Source organism: Arachis duranensis, chromosome 1 (genome assembly GCF_000817695.3).
Source record: "Arachis duranensis cultivar V14167 chromosome 1, aradu.V14167.gnm2.J7QH, whole genome shotgun sequence".
NCBI lineage: Eukaryota > Viridiplantae > Streptophyta > Magnoliopsida > Fabales > Fabaceae > Arachis > Arachis duranensis.
In genome coordinates, this window is record NC_029772.3 from 72,206,199 (window position 1) to 72,223,579 (window position 17,381).

The following is a 17,381-nucleotide window of genomic DNA, read 5'->3' on the forward strand; positions in this document are numbered from 1 at the left end:
TCGTCTTCAGCCTCCCAGAGAAGACAGAACAACACCCATGCCACGACTCCACGAGGCCACGACCCACCAGTCAACCACAGTTTAGCAAGGGTCAGACTTCAGAGAGAGTGAGATTGTGAGAGACATAGAGAACGCCTGAAGCCCTCAACGCACTCACCTCCGTCGCGCCTTCAGCATCGTCACGCCGTCAGCAGCGTCGCGCCATCAGCTCCGTGGCGCTGTTGGGTTCGTCGCACCTTCAGATACCTCACGCAGTCAGCACCGTCCCGCCGTCAACTCCGTTGCGCCCTCAGCCACTTCGCATGTCACCTCCGTCGAGCTCTATCTCTGAGAAAGCAATAGAGAAGCGTTGAAGCGTAGAAAAAATTAAAGCCTGAAGTCCTTCGAGCTCTGAGAGAAAGCAATAGATTTCCTCATTTCCAGGTAATTTTTCATGTAGTTATGAACATGATTTTGTGATGAAAGATTGAAATCTGATACTGATTCTCTGATGAACTCTGATAAACTGAACTCTGATGAACTTTGATTTTCTAATTTCCAATTTTGTGATGAACTCTGATGAACTGAACTCTGATGAACTCTGATGAACTCTAATTCTCTAATTTCCAATTTTGTGATGAACTCTGATGAACTGAACTCTGAGTCTCTGAAACTGTTATGAACTGATATAGTGATATGTGAACTCTGTGAACTCTGATGGTTGTGTGATGAAATATGAACTGATTGTGTGAATTCTGATTTTGTGAAATCTGATTGTGTTAACTCCGATTTTGTGACATGATTTTGTCATTGTGAACTCTGGTTTTGTATACTCTGATTTTGTGAACAAAGAATTTTTTGAACCTGAGATGTTGTTTGTATACTCGGATTTTGGAATTTGGATGTTGTTTGTTCATTTGTTGTGAACTTGAGAGTTGAGATTATTGGGTTGGATTGCTGGTAATATTTAGGTATGGAAGAAAGTATCAACCAAGACCTACCTAGGAATAATAATGCTGAAAATAATTCTGCTTCGAATGAACGTTCTCTTCCTCCCGCGAGTAACAAAAATCAATCACAAACTTGATGCTGCTATGTTATGTTTGATTGGTTGTTTGTTGACTTTTGAACTTTGAATTTGTATTTGAATGAGATTATAACATTTCGTTTATGTAGTACTTTTAATTTGAATGATATTTTAAAGTTTAGATTAGACTATAATTATATTTTCATGTGCTTATTTATATTTTATTTATTATTTTAAGCGGTTCGATGACCAGTTCGGTTTCAGAACCTTGGTTTTAAGCTTTTAACACAATTTTAGTATAATTTTTTATCACAATACAAAAAAATAACAAAATAGAGTATAACATAGCAACAGTGAACAGAACTAATCATTCAAAAATTTAATTTGAAACAGCACTAACAATAGCAGAATCCTAATTAAACCGAAGAACAAAGAACCAAGTATAAAAAATTCAAACAAATTGAAGAAACTAATCTAAGTAGCACTAGCAAAATCCTAAATCTTCGTTTTGACTTCTGAGCAGTCTAAGCAAAAGGGCAGAAGCGTGACAGAGACAGAAGCCAGATGACGAACACGACTCAAAAACTGTGGTGGGTTGGAAGAAGTTGTGGCTAATCAAACAAAGGGTAGTCTCCAAGATGCCGAGCTCGAGGAAGAAGCTGCGATTGGTGGGCTGGAAACTTCGAGCACCATGGCTAGATGGTGGTGCCTGAGCGCGACAAACGGCGGCAAGAGCGCGATAGAGTAGACAAAGACCAGGGACTGACTCCAAGCTCAAGGAAGAAGGTGTGATTGTTGATTGACGAAGAATAGCGAACGATCAAACGATGACGACGGCGCCTGAGCGCGACAGACAGCGACAGTCCTTGTGGAGGTGGTGGAGATGGTAGGTTTTAAGGGTTTCAACTTTGAGCTTTCTTTTTGCTTTGGTGAATTTTGAACTAAAGAGAAGGAAACAGTTACACGTGATTCTAATGCTTTGTTTTTTTAAAATTCAAAATGATGTTGTTTCTTGTAAATTGGCCAAATTCTAATTCGGTTCAACCGATTGGTTCAGCAATCCACAAATAATTTTTAGAATTATAAATTTTTTCTTTAAAATTGAACCATAAAAACATCCAATTTATGGTCAAATCGGTCTAATTTTTAAAACCATGCTTAGTATCTTCTAAGTCCAGAAAATTGAAAACTCTTTTATGTGTCAAAATCAATCATGAAAATGAAAATTTTTATTTTTACATAATTTTGCTTCTAGCAAGTTAATTGGTGCACTAGATTTATGGTTTTACTTTGTTATTTAGTTTTCATTCATTTGATTTTTTTGGTTATATATAAGAGGTGATCACTTTATATATGGCTATATATATACAAACAATGTAACTCTTAAAGTTTATCATAAGTCATCACTCTTTAATTATTATGACATTCTTAAATTCAATGTACAAAAAATATATTTAAAAATGATATTTGAAAATGATTTATTTAGTTTCATAATAAATAATATTTTTAAATTTAAATAATTTATTAATTAATTTGTATTTATTATATCATATATTTAAGAATTTATTGTAAAAATATTAATATAATAAAAAATATTATATCAAAAATTTTTAAAATAAATAGGTCCTTGACAAATAGATTCTGACCAATTTAACGTTAAAACGATATCGTTTTGTTTAAATGAATAAAAACAAATAGATTTGTGATCAATTTAAGTTTTAAGACAAATTGCCTCTATTCTTTTCTAGTCATCCATGTTGCCACTTAACACTCAACTCACTAGTTTAATGTGTCAGATTAGCAACTTCCGTTAATATTTTACAGCAAAATTCATAGAAAGATCGAGTTGTCTCACAAAGATGAGAAAAAAGAGATAAAATAGTTTTTTTTTTAATCAAAAATCGCGTTATCTTTGGTAGAAAATGACAAAAATCGGTTGATAGATCTTTTAGATAAACATAAAACCACTTAACTTAGAATAGTGGAAGTTTGAACACTCTTGCAAATCAATAGATAACATTTTTAGATTCAGATTTTTTTTAATGCAAACCGCAGTCTACACAAGGTAATATATTGTGTAGGTAATAATTACAAAAATTTTGAGTAATGTTATTTTTAATATGAATAAATGATTAAATTAGTTTTTGAGAATTTTTTAATCAAATTTATTCTTCAAAAAAATGTTAAATTAGTCTTTTCATTAGTTTTGTTGCTGACGATATCAAAATTTACTAATTTGGCACATTAGCTGATGATACAATACTAACCAAAATATACGCTTGGCAATCTTATTTGGTCGCAACATGATAAGTTTATACAATTAGATCAAATTAATCACAAATTGCGGAAAAACTTTGAAGTATTAAAATTTTTCACTTTGAAGTTAATTTGATCTAATTTTATAAATTTATCATATTAGTAATTAATTAAAACAGCTAAGTGTGTGTGTTTTGGTATCACTTAATAACATTCTATATGAACAATCTATAACGATATGAGCAACAGAAATGACAATAAAAATAATTTGACCAGCTTAAAATTTTTTAAAAGGATAAATTTAATTAAAAAAAATTGTAAAGACTAACTTAAAAAAATAAATAATTTTTTAAAGATGAATTTGACTATTCACTCTTCTTAATATTTAAAATGAAAAGAATAATGATAATCCTTATCCTCTTTTAAGAAAGAATTATAAAGCGTTGAGGAATATTTTATTTTATAGCATTATTTGTACAGTTATGTGACATAAAAAATTTATTCTTATTTTTCTTTTCTTCCAAAAATTCTTAATTCGTCATAAAAATATTGGGTAAATAATATCAAGTCAAGAAATTATTAATTTTCAGATACTCATAATTTGAATATTATTTAGAGATATAATGTACTGTTAAACAAACAAGCTCAATTAGAGAATTAATTTTTTATACCATTTTTAACATTACCATAATTTTATTTCTGTCATCTATCTTTTGACACTATTACTTTCGATCACTTTAAATATTAAACCCTAAACCTGAACTTTCTGAAGCATGAAAATTAAAAAGTTGGCCAATGTAATCTAAAAGTTGGATCTCTGAATATTTTCTAGTCAATTCTATAGTTTTAATTGATGTTTAATTTTTATCTAATTTATTTTTTATAANAAAAATATTCTTGAACCATTTGTTCAATACTTCTGGTACTTCATTTATCTTATCCACATTGCTATGTTGGACCACCACTACCGCAACACCCCAAGATACTTGCTGCTGTTAATTTTGTTATCTATTCTATAAGCCAAAAGAATTAATTAATATTAAAGCTATGATATGTTTCTAGGTTTTCTAAGCGTTAAGAGGGATATTTATTTATCTACACTTCAAATAATCAACATGAGAATTGAACTGTGTAGCGAAATTTGAGATTATTTTTTTTTTTAATTCATTGGGTTAACTATTTTCTATAATATCTTTTGACGTGTTAAACATATTGATTTTACACCCAATAAATACTTTTTGCTTAATTCGTATAAACCACATGTCAAAGAAAGCATAATCTATTTTCAGTAGACAGATCTTCACACTATACTTGTCCATCCAGCAAAGAATATCAAAGCAAGCATAAAACAAAATAAAAAATAAAAAAAGAAGTTATGTTGAGTTTAATCAGAAGCAACAATATAAATTAATTTTAGTTTTAGTTTTATTCTAGAATCTAGCAAGCAAAATAAACCACACCAACTAAGTTTATTACAAATGGTTCATGAAAACCAAAAGGTAGTAATTTTAGTAACTAACTAGCACTGGTAATGATTCATACATAACCAATAAGAGTGCATAAAATGAGATGATTACACACAATAACATATGGATTTAAGTAACTTTTGATGCTTCTTATAGACCACATCCAAGCTTGCTTCGAATCTTAGTGATATAATCAGAGGCCAGTCCATCAACGCACTCTTCTTTCTTTGGCTTATTACTATGATTGTTATTAATATTATTACCATTATTAGCCTCAGAGATTCTCTGTTCTTTGTATACAACAGAACCAGTTGATGATCCATGGCTTCCACTTGGCTTGATCACATATGTCCGGTTGGCGCAGCTAAGCGGCTCCTGCGACCTTCGGCTCATGGCGGCCGCGATTTGATGATCACGAAGAGGCACCATTGGCTCCTTTTCATGAAGAGGCTCAAGATCAGAGTCAGTCACTGAAGAAAGGTCCTTGCCATTTTTCCCATTTGTGTTGACTCCAAGAGTCTTTTGTGCAATAGAGAAAGATGATAACCTAATAACATTTGCTACTACCATCATAGATTTTTCACAAAGAGATTTCTCACTTGTCTTGGACTTCATGACTCTGCTAGTGCTATCCAGGGCTTTTTCTTTTTTTGAGCTTCTTACTCTCTCAACAACTAGTTTCTTAGTATCTTAAGATATGTGGTTGCAACATAAGAGGCATGCTTGATTTATTTATAGGCATGATATGTTAGATGGGGTTCTTCTAGTTTCTTGTAAATCTAATTAAAATTTGGAGAATCCTAGGATGAACCAAGTTGATTTTGGTTCTTGATGCACCCCGAGTAGAATGAACGATTCGATGGAGCTAGTTCTATTTGTAACTCGATAGACATCAGATTTTGACCGTTAGATGCGTCGGTGTATAATGAACCAAGTTCATCGTAGACAAAATATACTAACTTAAGTGCCTTGAGTGGGGTGGATCCCTTGCTCATTCAGTTAAACGGAAGTTCTTTTTTGCAAAAGAGTATAGCCCACGTAACAACAGAATCTTATTATTGCCTTAACTTATATCTCTTTGACAAGTGAAAACATGTGGTAGTCACACATGTCATTGGTAATTGGTTTTGTATGGTATTGGTCCCTGTATGTGAAAGTAAAACCTTTGGTTATTGGCTTTACTGAATTATAGATGGAACAATCAGTTCGGATTAGCCAAATAATTAGCTAATTCACCTATTTAAATAAGTATTAAAAATTTAAATTTTATTTTATATATATAATAATTTATTAATCGATGACAATGTCTAAAATAGAGCTTCAATATACAACCGCAATAAATTATTTTTTAAGGTGCCAAATGGAAGAATATCATATTATAAAAAAATTATGGATGAAACAAAATGTGATAATGTCAGATGATAATTATGATTATTTTTAGAGTTTAGCTAAGATCATCTGTTAATTTATTTTATTTAAATATATAAATTTTGAATTTTTTATATAAATTGTTTATTATTAACTTTAATATATGTTCTAACAATATATAGTAGCTAAATTATTATTTGTTTTTACTCTTTTTTTTATTTGCTAGTATAATAGTATTACAATTTTTTGGGTACATAATTATACTACTATATCTGAATGTATCAAGTTTTAAAAATAATAATATAATTTAGTATTTCTTTTATATTATACTACTATTTATCCTTTTGTCTATTTTTTTGTTAATTATAAAATTATTTATGATAATATTTTTTATTTTTAAAAATAATTTTTAATATTTTATCATCTATTATGCTTAAAAAATCTTTTTGACATATATTGTACTTCAAATTGTCTAAAAAACACAGTTGAAACAAATTTAATAAGCATTGAATTATTTATATCGAATTTATCTTTATTAAAAAAGTACTGCAATTCTTATTAACCTCTAATAATATAATAATTTCTATTGAGTTCTACACTTAATTTTGTTTGGAATACATTAGCATTCTGACTTTTACGAACATATATATCAAAACATAATCTATACATGTAAATTTGTCCTTCTATCTATATTATAGAATTTGCCTTACTCATAACTATTAAGGTACTAGGCACTAGCCCATATTTTTTTACTTTGGTCAGTACAAAGATGAGGCAAATTCTAAGGTATAAATAAAAGGACAAATCTACATGTATAAAACATCTTTAAACGGACAAGTGTCTCTGAGAAGAGACAAATTCTGTCTCTAGTGCAGGTTATTGCAGGCCCTTTTCAATTAAACAGATCACATATTTGGTAGAAAAATTCGCATAAAATACATAATTATTAGTCCTAATTACTTATGACGTTTTTTTTTTGTCTTGAATCACTGATTACGTTTAAATTAAAAGCCTTTTTTTTAATGGGCTATTAGTGTTTTTGAATTTTTGAAAGCATATAAAAGTTAAATTGTTGAAAAAATAATAACTTCATTTCCCAAAAAAACAAAAAAATAAGGATCTCAAAATGAAATGCCAGCAACTTAAAAAAAATTCAAAACGGATGAATATTTAGTGAACTGTACCAAAAAATTAACTGTTAAAAACTCTTTCAACATAAACTAATATTAATAGCAGTAATAATTATTGTATATTCTATACGCTCGTCCTCCTTTTATCTAGTAGACATATGTGAATATAAAATGTATGTTTCCAAAGAAGAAATGCATATAAACTGCATATTATTTTGTCTTCATTTGTCGATTGTATTTACCCATATTTAAGGAAAGGATGTAATAAATCATGTTGAGATATTTGTTAAAGGTATCGAAGAATAATCTTTGTATGTGAAAGTTCGGCTATCAAAACATTTAACATGATTACGTTTGTAATTGATCTAATAAAAATTCTTCTTATTTATCATTAAATTTGTATTTGGATTGAGGTTTGTTAAATAGAATTTACATAAAATTAATTTTGTAAATTTAATTTTTATTAAAAGTAAGTTTGGTATTGATATGGTTTATATTTAGAAATTTTTATATGAAAATAGATTATAATAAATTAAATTTTGTTTAGATTATATTATTCAAAATAATTATTAGATGAAAAATTATTAAAAAATATTAATTTAAATAATTATTTTAAATTTTTATTATTTTATTTTAAATATTTAAATATATTTTGATATTTTTTTTAATACTTTCAGTGTTCTTCAATATTATGTTAGCTATAATTTTTTACTACTTATGATTTTAATATTACTTTTAGATAATAATATTCTTTAATAAAAAATTTTTTAATGAAATGTTATTAACATGATTAAGTTTATTTTTTTTATTGTAGTTAGTTTTATTATTGTTATTATTTTGATTATTACTATTACGTGTGTTAGAATGAATATTATAATTTATAATAAAATTATAAATTTATTTATTATGTGTTTTTAGAAAACATGTTAATATTATAAAATAAATTTTTTTTATTAAAAATATAAAAGAAATTAAATTTTTAATGTATTTATTTTATAATTATTAAATAAAAATATTTAAAATTTTTTACTAATGATAAGCTTATCATATGCTCTTATTATTAATATCAGTACAATAATTATTGTTACTATTAATAATTTAATATTAGTTTGTGTTGAAAGAGTTTTTAACAGTTGATTTTTTGGCATAGCTCACCAAATATCCATCCGTTTTGAATTTTTTTAAGTTGTTTGCATCGCATTTTGGGATCCTTATTTTTAAGTTGAGTAAACACCCAATTCCAATTCGTTCTTTATTCATTTTTACGAAGGACAAAACGATTCCTGTCCAAAAAAAATGGATACTTCGATCCTCAATTTTTTTATTTTAGGACAATACGATCCTTCTATTAAAAAATTAGTTAAATAATAATAAAAATTAGTTTTGTGGGGATTTTATTTGTATTTTGTGGGGTTTTAAACCTCCACAAACTATTAATAAGTTTGTTTTTGAAAAATTCCTTCACCAATGGTGATTAAGTGAAGAAAAACTATCAATAAAAATGATGCCACAAAAAAATAGTAATTATAGTACAAATACTTTTTAAAAGAAAAAAATAGCATCGAATAAGAAATGAAAAAAAAAAGAACTTTAATATTAATAATACTGAAATTAGTGATGATGATGGCAGAGGAGATAATGATGATAATAAATCAATAAAAATAATAGAAGTATGAGCGATAATAATGAGGATAAAGAAGATAGTGGTAGTAGTTGTAGTAATTGGTTATATTATTGAAAATAATTTTGTGAAGGTTTAAAACTCCCACAAAATACAAATAAAATCCCCCACAAAACCAATTTTTATTATTCTTTAAATAATTTTTTTAACAGATGGATTGTATTGTCCCAAAATAAAAAAGTTGAGGATCAAAATGTCCTTTTTTTTTACAGGGATCGCTTTGTCCTTCGTGAAAATGGACAAGAACCGGATTGGATGTTTACTCTTTTTAGTTTTTTTGGCATATGAGTTTTTTTTTTTTTTGCGGTTATCATTTTTACAACAACTTAGCTTTTACATGCTTTCAAAAATTCAAAAACACAAAATAGACCCATAAAAAAAGACTTTTAACTTAAACGTAATCAGTGATTAGAGCTAATAATTATGTATTTCATACGAATTTTCTTATCAAACACGTGATCTGTTCAGCTGAAAAGGACCTACAATAACCTGCACTAAAGACAAAATATATCTCTTTCTAAAAACACTTGTCCGTCGAAAAATATATCAGTAGTAATTTATATATGTAGATTTATCCCTTCATCTATTCAGTAAAATATGTCCAAAGATGAATCATGACCAACCTTTAATGGATCAATTTGTTCTAAATTGAACAAATTATTATTCTTTATGTTAATGATCGTTTAAAAATGAGTGTTCTAAACGAGTGTACAAGTATAGGGAGTATATATACAGGACGAACACATTTTCCTTGCATGATCGGTTTTTGACTGGAGATCCAAAATAGGACAAATAATTTGGCACTACGTCTGCAGTAATTTATTTTAGAATTTAGATACTCTAAATTTTAAATTTTTACTTTTAAATTTTTACTTTAAAAGATAAAGTGTGATCTCTCACTTTTAAATTATTTTTCTTACATTTTTTTAGCTCTACCTATGAAATAAATGGTGAATAGGAGTGTTCATGGATCGGATCATATCCGCAAATCAGCGGTAAATATCCGCACTTTTTACAGATATTAAAAATATTTTAGGAATAAATAAATTTAAAAGTGTAAAAGAAATATTTTTATTGAATTTTTTACATAAAAATATGATTAAAAAGAGAATGTTCAATTATGCGGATATATCCGATATCCGATATCCGATCCGCACATTTGCGGATCGGATCCGATTGGATCTGACACTAAAAAATGCGGATATCATATCCAATCCGATGAGAATTGTGCGGATCGGATCGAATTTTCGGCCATATCCGATCCGATTCGCGTACACCCCTAATAGATATCCGATTCGCGTACACCCCTAATAGTGAATGATCACACTTTACCCTCTAAAATGAAATTAAAAATTTAGAAGATCCAAATCATTTATTTCATGACTTGTACTAGTTGCCATACTTCGGGACAATTTTCCCCCAATGTTCAAAGGTTTTTCCACATCTCTTCTACAAATGATGGTAGACACCTATGTTATTACTATATATGATTTAGACTGAACTATAACCAGGAATTTTAAATGCAATTCTCTTGTCTATCATTTCCCTTAACCTCTCAGCATCATTAAATCTCCCAACACAAACAAAGATATTGGACATAAGAACATAATCCCCACCATGTCTTTTCTCCATCTCTAATATTTTTCTTGTTACCCTCTGACCAATTTCAACATTATTATGAACACTACAAGCACCCAACAGTGTTCTCCAAATCACAACATTGGCTATATCAAGAGGCACTTGCAAGGCAACATTTTCTGCTTCCTCTAACCTCCCAGCCCTCCCTAACATATCTATCAGACATCCATAGTGCTTGATATCAGGCACAAGCTGAATATCATTCACCATTTTATTGAAAAACTTGAGCCCCTCCTCCACCAATCCACCATGGCTACAAGCATTCAAGACACACAAGAATGTCACGCAGTTCGGCCTCAGCCCGGCTTTCTCCATCATTTCGAAACACTCCACAGCTTCCCTCCCCATCCCATTCATAGCAAAACTAGAGATAGCTGAAGTCCATGATACCAAATTCTTCCTATGCTCTGGTATCTCATTGAAGAATCTAATTGCACTATCTATGCATCCACACTTTGCATACAGATCAATCAGTGCATTACAAAGGCGTGTATCAAATTCATTGAACCCTTTCTTTTCTACATAACCATGAACTAATTGACAAATCTTAACATACCCTAAATTTGCAACTGCGGGAAAAATAGTCAAGAAAGTAGCTTCATTAGGTTCTATACCATGAACAACAACCATTTCCCTAAACAAAGACAAAGCCTTCGCAGGCTGATTCGAGCGAGTGTAACCATCCATAACAAGGGTCCACGAGACCACACTCCGGTCTGGCATTTGATTAAACACTGAACAAGCAAGTTCAACCTCACCCCACATGACCAAACCGGTGATCAAAACATTCCAAGTGACAGTGTTTCTCTCAGGCATTTCCTCGAACACCTTGAAGGACTCAACCAAACGGCCAAAATTTGAGTACATCTGAAGGAGCCCAGTTTGCACATAGACATGAAACTGAAACCCCACCTTGAAAATAAGGGAATGGAGCTGGATCCCAAAGTGGGTACAGGTTGAGTTGGCACAAGCATGGCATAGGAATGCAAAAGTGAAGGTGTCAAGTAAAGGATATGACAAGAAAGTAAGGGACTTTTGGGTGTATGCAAAGAAGTAAAGGGCTTGTTGGGGTAATGAGACAAGAAAATAAGAACGAATAATGTTATTGAAGAGTAGCAAAGAAGTGAGGTGGGTGTAAAAAAGAGGGAAGTGGAAGAGGCCAGAGGTGATGGTGTAAGAGTGGACTTGTTGGGTGGTTTTGTTGTGGTGGCGATGGGATGGTGGGTGTTTTAGAAGAATGGAGAGCAAGTGTTGTGGGTGCTTGGGTTGGGATGAATATGAACTGGTTTTGGAATATGGGAAACCATGGTGAATTTGGTGAGAGATGGTAGTAGTGATCGGAATGAATGGGAAATAAGCTGAAAGAGGGTGCCTCAACTTTAGGTGTATCATAGTATGTATGACACAATGACATGCAATGTGATCAACGTGGACATTTGTTAACAGAACGAACGCCAGCAACAGGAGAAGAAGAACAGCAGACCCGCCGAATCACATAGGCGTTCGCGGCAGTGGCCGGTGGCGAGTGTGGAAGCACAAAAGTAGGATTGTAAAACACAAATATAAGGGGTAAAGTATTTTTTTCTGAAATTTGATAAAACTTTTAAAAATGCTTTAAATTATATTTTGTTTAATTTTGTTTTAAAATTTTTTAATTTACATTAAAAGTAATGGATAACTTTTAATAAGTACAACCTTTAATATAAGTATTGGACTCTTAGTTGCTAAAAATTATTATTGAATTATTCTTAAATTTTTTTAAAAGATTATTTACCAAAAATTTATACGCATGAGTCAATATAATTTATTGCATCCATATTTTCTAAAATTTATATACATAAATTAATAAAATTTATTTATTAAAAATAATTTAATATTTATACTAACTAAATAATAATAAAAAATACTAAAAATTATTGCTCCAAAGAGTTTCTATTATCCCAAATATAAGGCATGTAAAATGGGTCCTTTCTCCTTAGCGACTTAGCGTCAATGTTGGTTTTTTTTTTTAAGTTTTTTAACTATGTGTAATTCTACCTGAGTTAAAAATACTTCTACATTTTTTGAACACGTAAAGAAATACTTTTAGCTTTCATAATTGGATTTTATATATGTTTTTAAAATTAATTTGATATATTATCAATTTAAAAAATATAAATAGGTAGATAATATTCTTTTTTATCTTAACCAATTTTTTAACAAAAACTAATAATTTCACTTATGTTTAGACAATTAAATTTTAGTTTAGTAATTAACTAAGCTTGGTTAGTTTTAAAAAATATATTAAATATTAATATTTATTAATGTTGAATTTGTTTATTTATTTATTTTTATTTTTGATACTTATAATAAGATAAATACTGTTTCATGTTTAATTTAATAATATAATTTTTTTTACATAAATTTCAATGAGAACAAAGATAATATAATAATAGAAACAAATATATTAATCTATATGTGCTTATTAATTTATTTTCAAACTTCTAATAGAAATAAATACCTCCTTTTTTTCACTTTTGTTTGTCTTTGCTTGAATTATAAATCATAAATAGGATATAAAAATACTGATATGGTCTTAAATTTTATATATAATGGTATTTAAAAGAATTCCCATATTAAAATATTTACTAAATTCTCTGGGGAGAATTTAAATTTACTATTTAAAAAGTTATGTTAACATAAATTTAATTAGTTATGTAATTTTTTTATTTGTTATGCTATTTTTATTTATATTATAAGCATATTAGATATTGACTATATCTCGAATGTAATACCCCCGTCCTGCATCTGCGCACGTATCTCGGATGCACTGGTCCATATCAAAATGTAAGCATCCCACTGTATCCGAGATGTGACTAATTACTCATTTTGGTTGGTAAATTCTTTATTTAAATCGATAAATATTATATTTATTTAATTTAAATAAAAAAATCCCTTCTTAATTTATGTCAGCAGTNNNNTGACAAAAAAAAAAAATTAAAACTCAGTCCTTTTAGAAGACAAGTATATTCTTTATCGACTACACCATAGCACCAACTATTTCGGCAAGCAATAAGATTCTTTTCTGTTATATATAAAAAAAAAAAAATTCTTCTGTCTCAAAACGTGTTTCTTGATGCTTAACTTTGTTGTTTAAATAATGATTAGCATCCCATTGTCTTGTAAAACATGCAGCGATAGAAAAGGCAGTTCTTCGGAGTTGAATTTTTTTTTCCTCAATTGTTGTGTTAAGTGTAATTATTTTACCATTTACATCTTCTCTCACTTTTTTTTTCTGTCAACTTTTAAAAAGTGTAAAATAAAAGATCAGATTTAACTGAGGAAGAAAATTGGGAAAATCCATTCTCCAGCAGGGGCCTAAATACGCAATAAACATGTTTTGTATTAGAAATGGATATCCTGATGTATGCTCCGTCCCAGTCCCAGACCCAGAAAAGGGGTCAATTCAATTTGTTGTTTTATAGGGAGGTAAGGAAGAAGACTACTGTGCCATCTCATCCAGTAAATATTCTCTATATGTATGCTATTTGTCTTTGCATTCACAGAGAACCCTTGGTTACAATGATACCGCATCAACTAAGAATCAGGGGAAGAATTGGGTTATAGTCACTAACGCTTTACTGCTTTATTTTTTATACATCCATTCCATATAATACACATCCTCTCCGGTATGACCGCCTTTGGCAGTTCAGTCTATTTGGATGAAAGCCAAGGGTTTGGTGCGACATACGTGTAGCCATGGAAATGGTCACCGGCCGTGGGAGTGGAAGCTGGTGAGTCATCTGGAGGCATTGCCGTCCAGCATTGGTCAAAGTTAGCTGTACATTCTTTACCGGAGACATCTGGTTTGAACTTAGGTTTGAGTTCTCTCGCCTCCAATTTCTTCCAATTGATTGGTCGAAACCATTTGTGACTTTTGATCTGTTCATCTCCATTTGGCCCGTTGCCTAACCTTGTTGATGGATCCTTTTGCAGCAACTGTAACGAGTAAAAACAAATATGCAGGTTTTTTAAGCATCCAAGATATCTCTCTCACTATATCTCTAATAAATAACATAATATCTCAGAGAACCAAGCTTTCCAGGTTCCTTGTGTTCTTTTAAAATTTTAAAGATACATAATAACTTTTTATGTCAAATAATGTTTTTAGTACCTTGAATTAGAAACCACATTTCTTAGTGTGTCTGCTTCAAAATAGATTTACATATTGCAAGGACAGTTGGGAACTTAAAAGACCTTAGTTCTGTAAGAACACTAATTAAACATCAAGGCAGTAAATTCAAAAACCTTTATCAAATAGTTTAAGGAATGAACACATTCTACTATTGTCTACTTACCCCTTTGAGCAAAGAATGAGCTTCTGTGGAAACCGTTGGTGGAAGTTTAACTTTCTCTTTAATAATCTTCTCCTGAAGCTTCTTTTTGTTCGTGTGTGTGAATGGTGCCTGCCAAATGAAAAGCTAAAAATCAGGAAAAATGAATGAAAACACTTTGTAGCACAGCAAAAGCATTCTGTAGAGTGCTGTGATTTGGCTGTATGAGCTACGAAAAGGGGAAGTCTAAGAGAGCATTCAAGGAAAAAAAAAATGCAGTCAAGCGCTATTCTTTTGTTATTGACACACTCAATAGAAAACTAATTGGAGATTGACAACAAATAAACCCCCCAAAAAAGAAGAGCTTCCAACTTTGCATTACTAAATACTGTTGAACCATACTTGATTATAAAAGGTAGTAAATCCCTTTTGTGGATCACATGCATCAATCATTTAATTGTCTCCACAAAAGGTACCAAATGTGCATATTATTGCATACCATCATGTAATTGAATTATTCAACTATGACTCAAGAACACACAACCTATGCATAGGTACTGATAACGATGCAAGATGAGAAAGATGACATTACCTTCCCTGTTAGCATCTCATACAACAAAATACCAATGCTCCACCAATCTGCATCCTTATTATGGCCTTTGGCCAGTATGATTTCCGGAGCCATATATTCCATGGTCCCACACATAGAGTTGGATCTTCCTGATTCGTCAATCTCTTTCGACAATCCGAAATCAGTTAGCATCACCTATACGGACAAATGTCGAAGTTCAAGAACATATTGTACGTCACACATTCAAAATAATATCATAGCAAAATCAAATTTGACTTGTCATCAATACAAATTCAGACATTACCATACAAGGTCAACTAGGAAATTTTAAATCAAGGAAATTTAACAATTTTCAAACAAATCCCTAACAACAGTATGTTTAAGAGCCATGGTCATTACATGCCCATCACCATCCATAAGTATGTTCTCAGGTTTAAGATCCCGGTGCACGATGCCATTCTTGTGAAGATGTGAAACAGCAGATACTATCTCAGCAGTGTAAATCCTTGCCTGATCCTCACTACTCAAACATATCAAAGCCACAATTAAAAAATAAAAATAAAAGGTGCAGGATTTTCACAGTGATGGAGAACATTATACCTGAAGATGCCCTGTCGATAGAGATGAAAGAAGAGATGCCCTCCATTTATGAAGTCCAAAATCAAATACAACTTAGATTTAGTCTGCACATAAATTTCAATCGAACATAGCATTAAGGTTAAAACTGGTCAATAAAGTATTTGATCTAGAAGATAAGATTAGATAAGAAAAGGAGAAAAAGAAAATCAAAACAGAATCCAAAAATTGTTCCACAGCATTCTACATGTCCAAGGATTATAAGCAGAAAAGAAAGACTGGATGATTTCTTCACACAAGATATTATAAACTCCTTTAATTTTAATTTTCCAAAAATAACATCATAATCCAAGAACAACAACTTGGGTGTTTCCAAAAGAAAGGATTTGATTAGAAACCAGTGTTAAAACACTTGTTTACACTGAATCAAAAGTGAATTCATCTGTATATACAAATCCATTATCAATTTCATAATTAGTTTTAAGTCCACTAGAAATTCATTAAATTTCAGACGCTGATAGTTTAGCAAAGTAAATAAGAACCTGGAAAGAGTAGCGAAGTTGAACAATGAAAGGATGAACAACTTTAGTGAGAATATCCCTCTCAGCTTTCATGTAATCCACATGGTTCTTCTTGATGATGGTCTCCTTCCTCATCACCTTCATCGCAAACACACCATCTTCACAGCACTCTTCTTCGCCCCCTTTCTTTTGATGCTGCTGCTTCTTCTTCTTCCGTACAAGAAACACCTTCCCAAATGAACCCTGACCAACAACCCTCAAAATCTCGAAATCCGCAGGCCCAATTCGAGGGCTCACTTTCTCTTCTTCGATGACATTGAGAGGCACTTGTTCGGATTCTTCTCCCTCGCTCTGAGAGGAGAGTTCGTTGACGAAGGAGAGGATGGGGTTGGAGGGTGGGGCCACGCGAGGGGAGGGGCCCACAAAGGAGTGGGACCTGCTGTGGATCACGTGCGGACTCATTGCAGCTGAGGGTTCGTCGTGGTGGTGCCCGAATACATGGTTAAAGTCGAAATCCTGTTCATTGTTTGGAGGTGGTGATGATGAAGAACAAGGTATGGTGAGCTTGCTCAGGTTAGCTGCCATTAGAGAGTGCAGGCTTTTCTTCTGAGATGTCGACACCATTCTGTTAGTTTCCTTGTTATTCTTGTGGTGGTTGATTCATTGGGGCTTCATTTTATGGGGAAAGGAAAAACAGAGAGAGCTGGCAATTATTGTTTGATGCATGAATGAATTATGGGAAGTGGGAAGAATGGACGGGGAACCGGAGGGACTCGTGTGCTTTTATTATGTTCATCATCATGACGCGCTTTTCATGTGCGTGAGAATCAATTGCCCTTGGGCACGCACGGCCGC

The 17,381-nt window shown here is 31.1% G+C and overlaps 2 protein-coding genes and 1 long non-coding RNA gene across 3 annotated transcripts; 1 reads left to right on the plus strand and 2 right to left on the minus strand.

The window, feature by feature from the left end:
• The first annotated feature begins 216 nt into the window (after positions 1–216).
• Positions 217–2,025, plus strand: LOC127741468 (uncharacterized). The gene is made up of 2 exons (XR_008002617.1): positions 217–423; positions 1,530–2,025. It is a non-coding gene; the product is annotated as an uncharacterized LOC127741468 (long non-coding RNA).
• Positions 2,026–10,301: 8,276 nt separating this feature from the next.
• On the minus strand, positions 10,302–12,062 carry LOC107493594 (pentatricopeptide repeat-containing protein At1g09220, mitochondrial). The gene has a single exon (XM_016114668.3). It carries the CDS (start codon positions 11,935–11,937, stop codon positions 10,399–10,401), a length of 1,539 nt encoding a protein of 512 aa, XP_015970154.1. The 5' UTR covers positions 11,938–12,062; the 3' UTR covers positions 10,302–10,398.
• A 1,932-nt stretch (positions 12,063–13,994) lies between these two features.
• On the minus strand, positions 13,995–17,291 carry LOC107493409 (serine/threonine-protein kinase AtPK2/AtPK19). The gene is made up of 6 exons (XM_016114512.3): positions 16,548–17,291; positions 16,030–16,112; positions 15,829–15,949; positions 15,451–15,624; positions 14,883–14,990; positions 13,995–14,523 (listed from the first exon to the last, which is right to left on the minus strand). Exons 1-6 carry the CDS (start codon positions 17,148–17,150, stop codon positions 14,239–14,241), a joined length of 1,374 nt encoding a protein of 457 aa, XP_015969998.1. The 5' UTR covers positions 17,151–17,291; the 3' UTR covers positions 13,995–14,238.
• Positions 17,292–17,381: the final 90 nt, after the last annotated feature.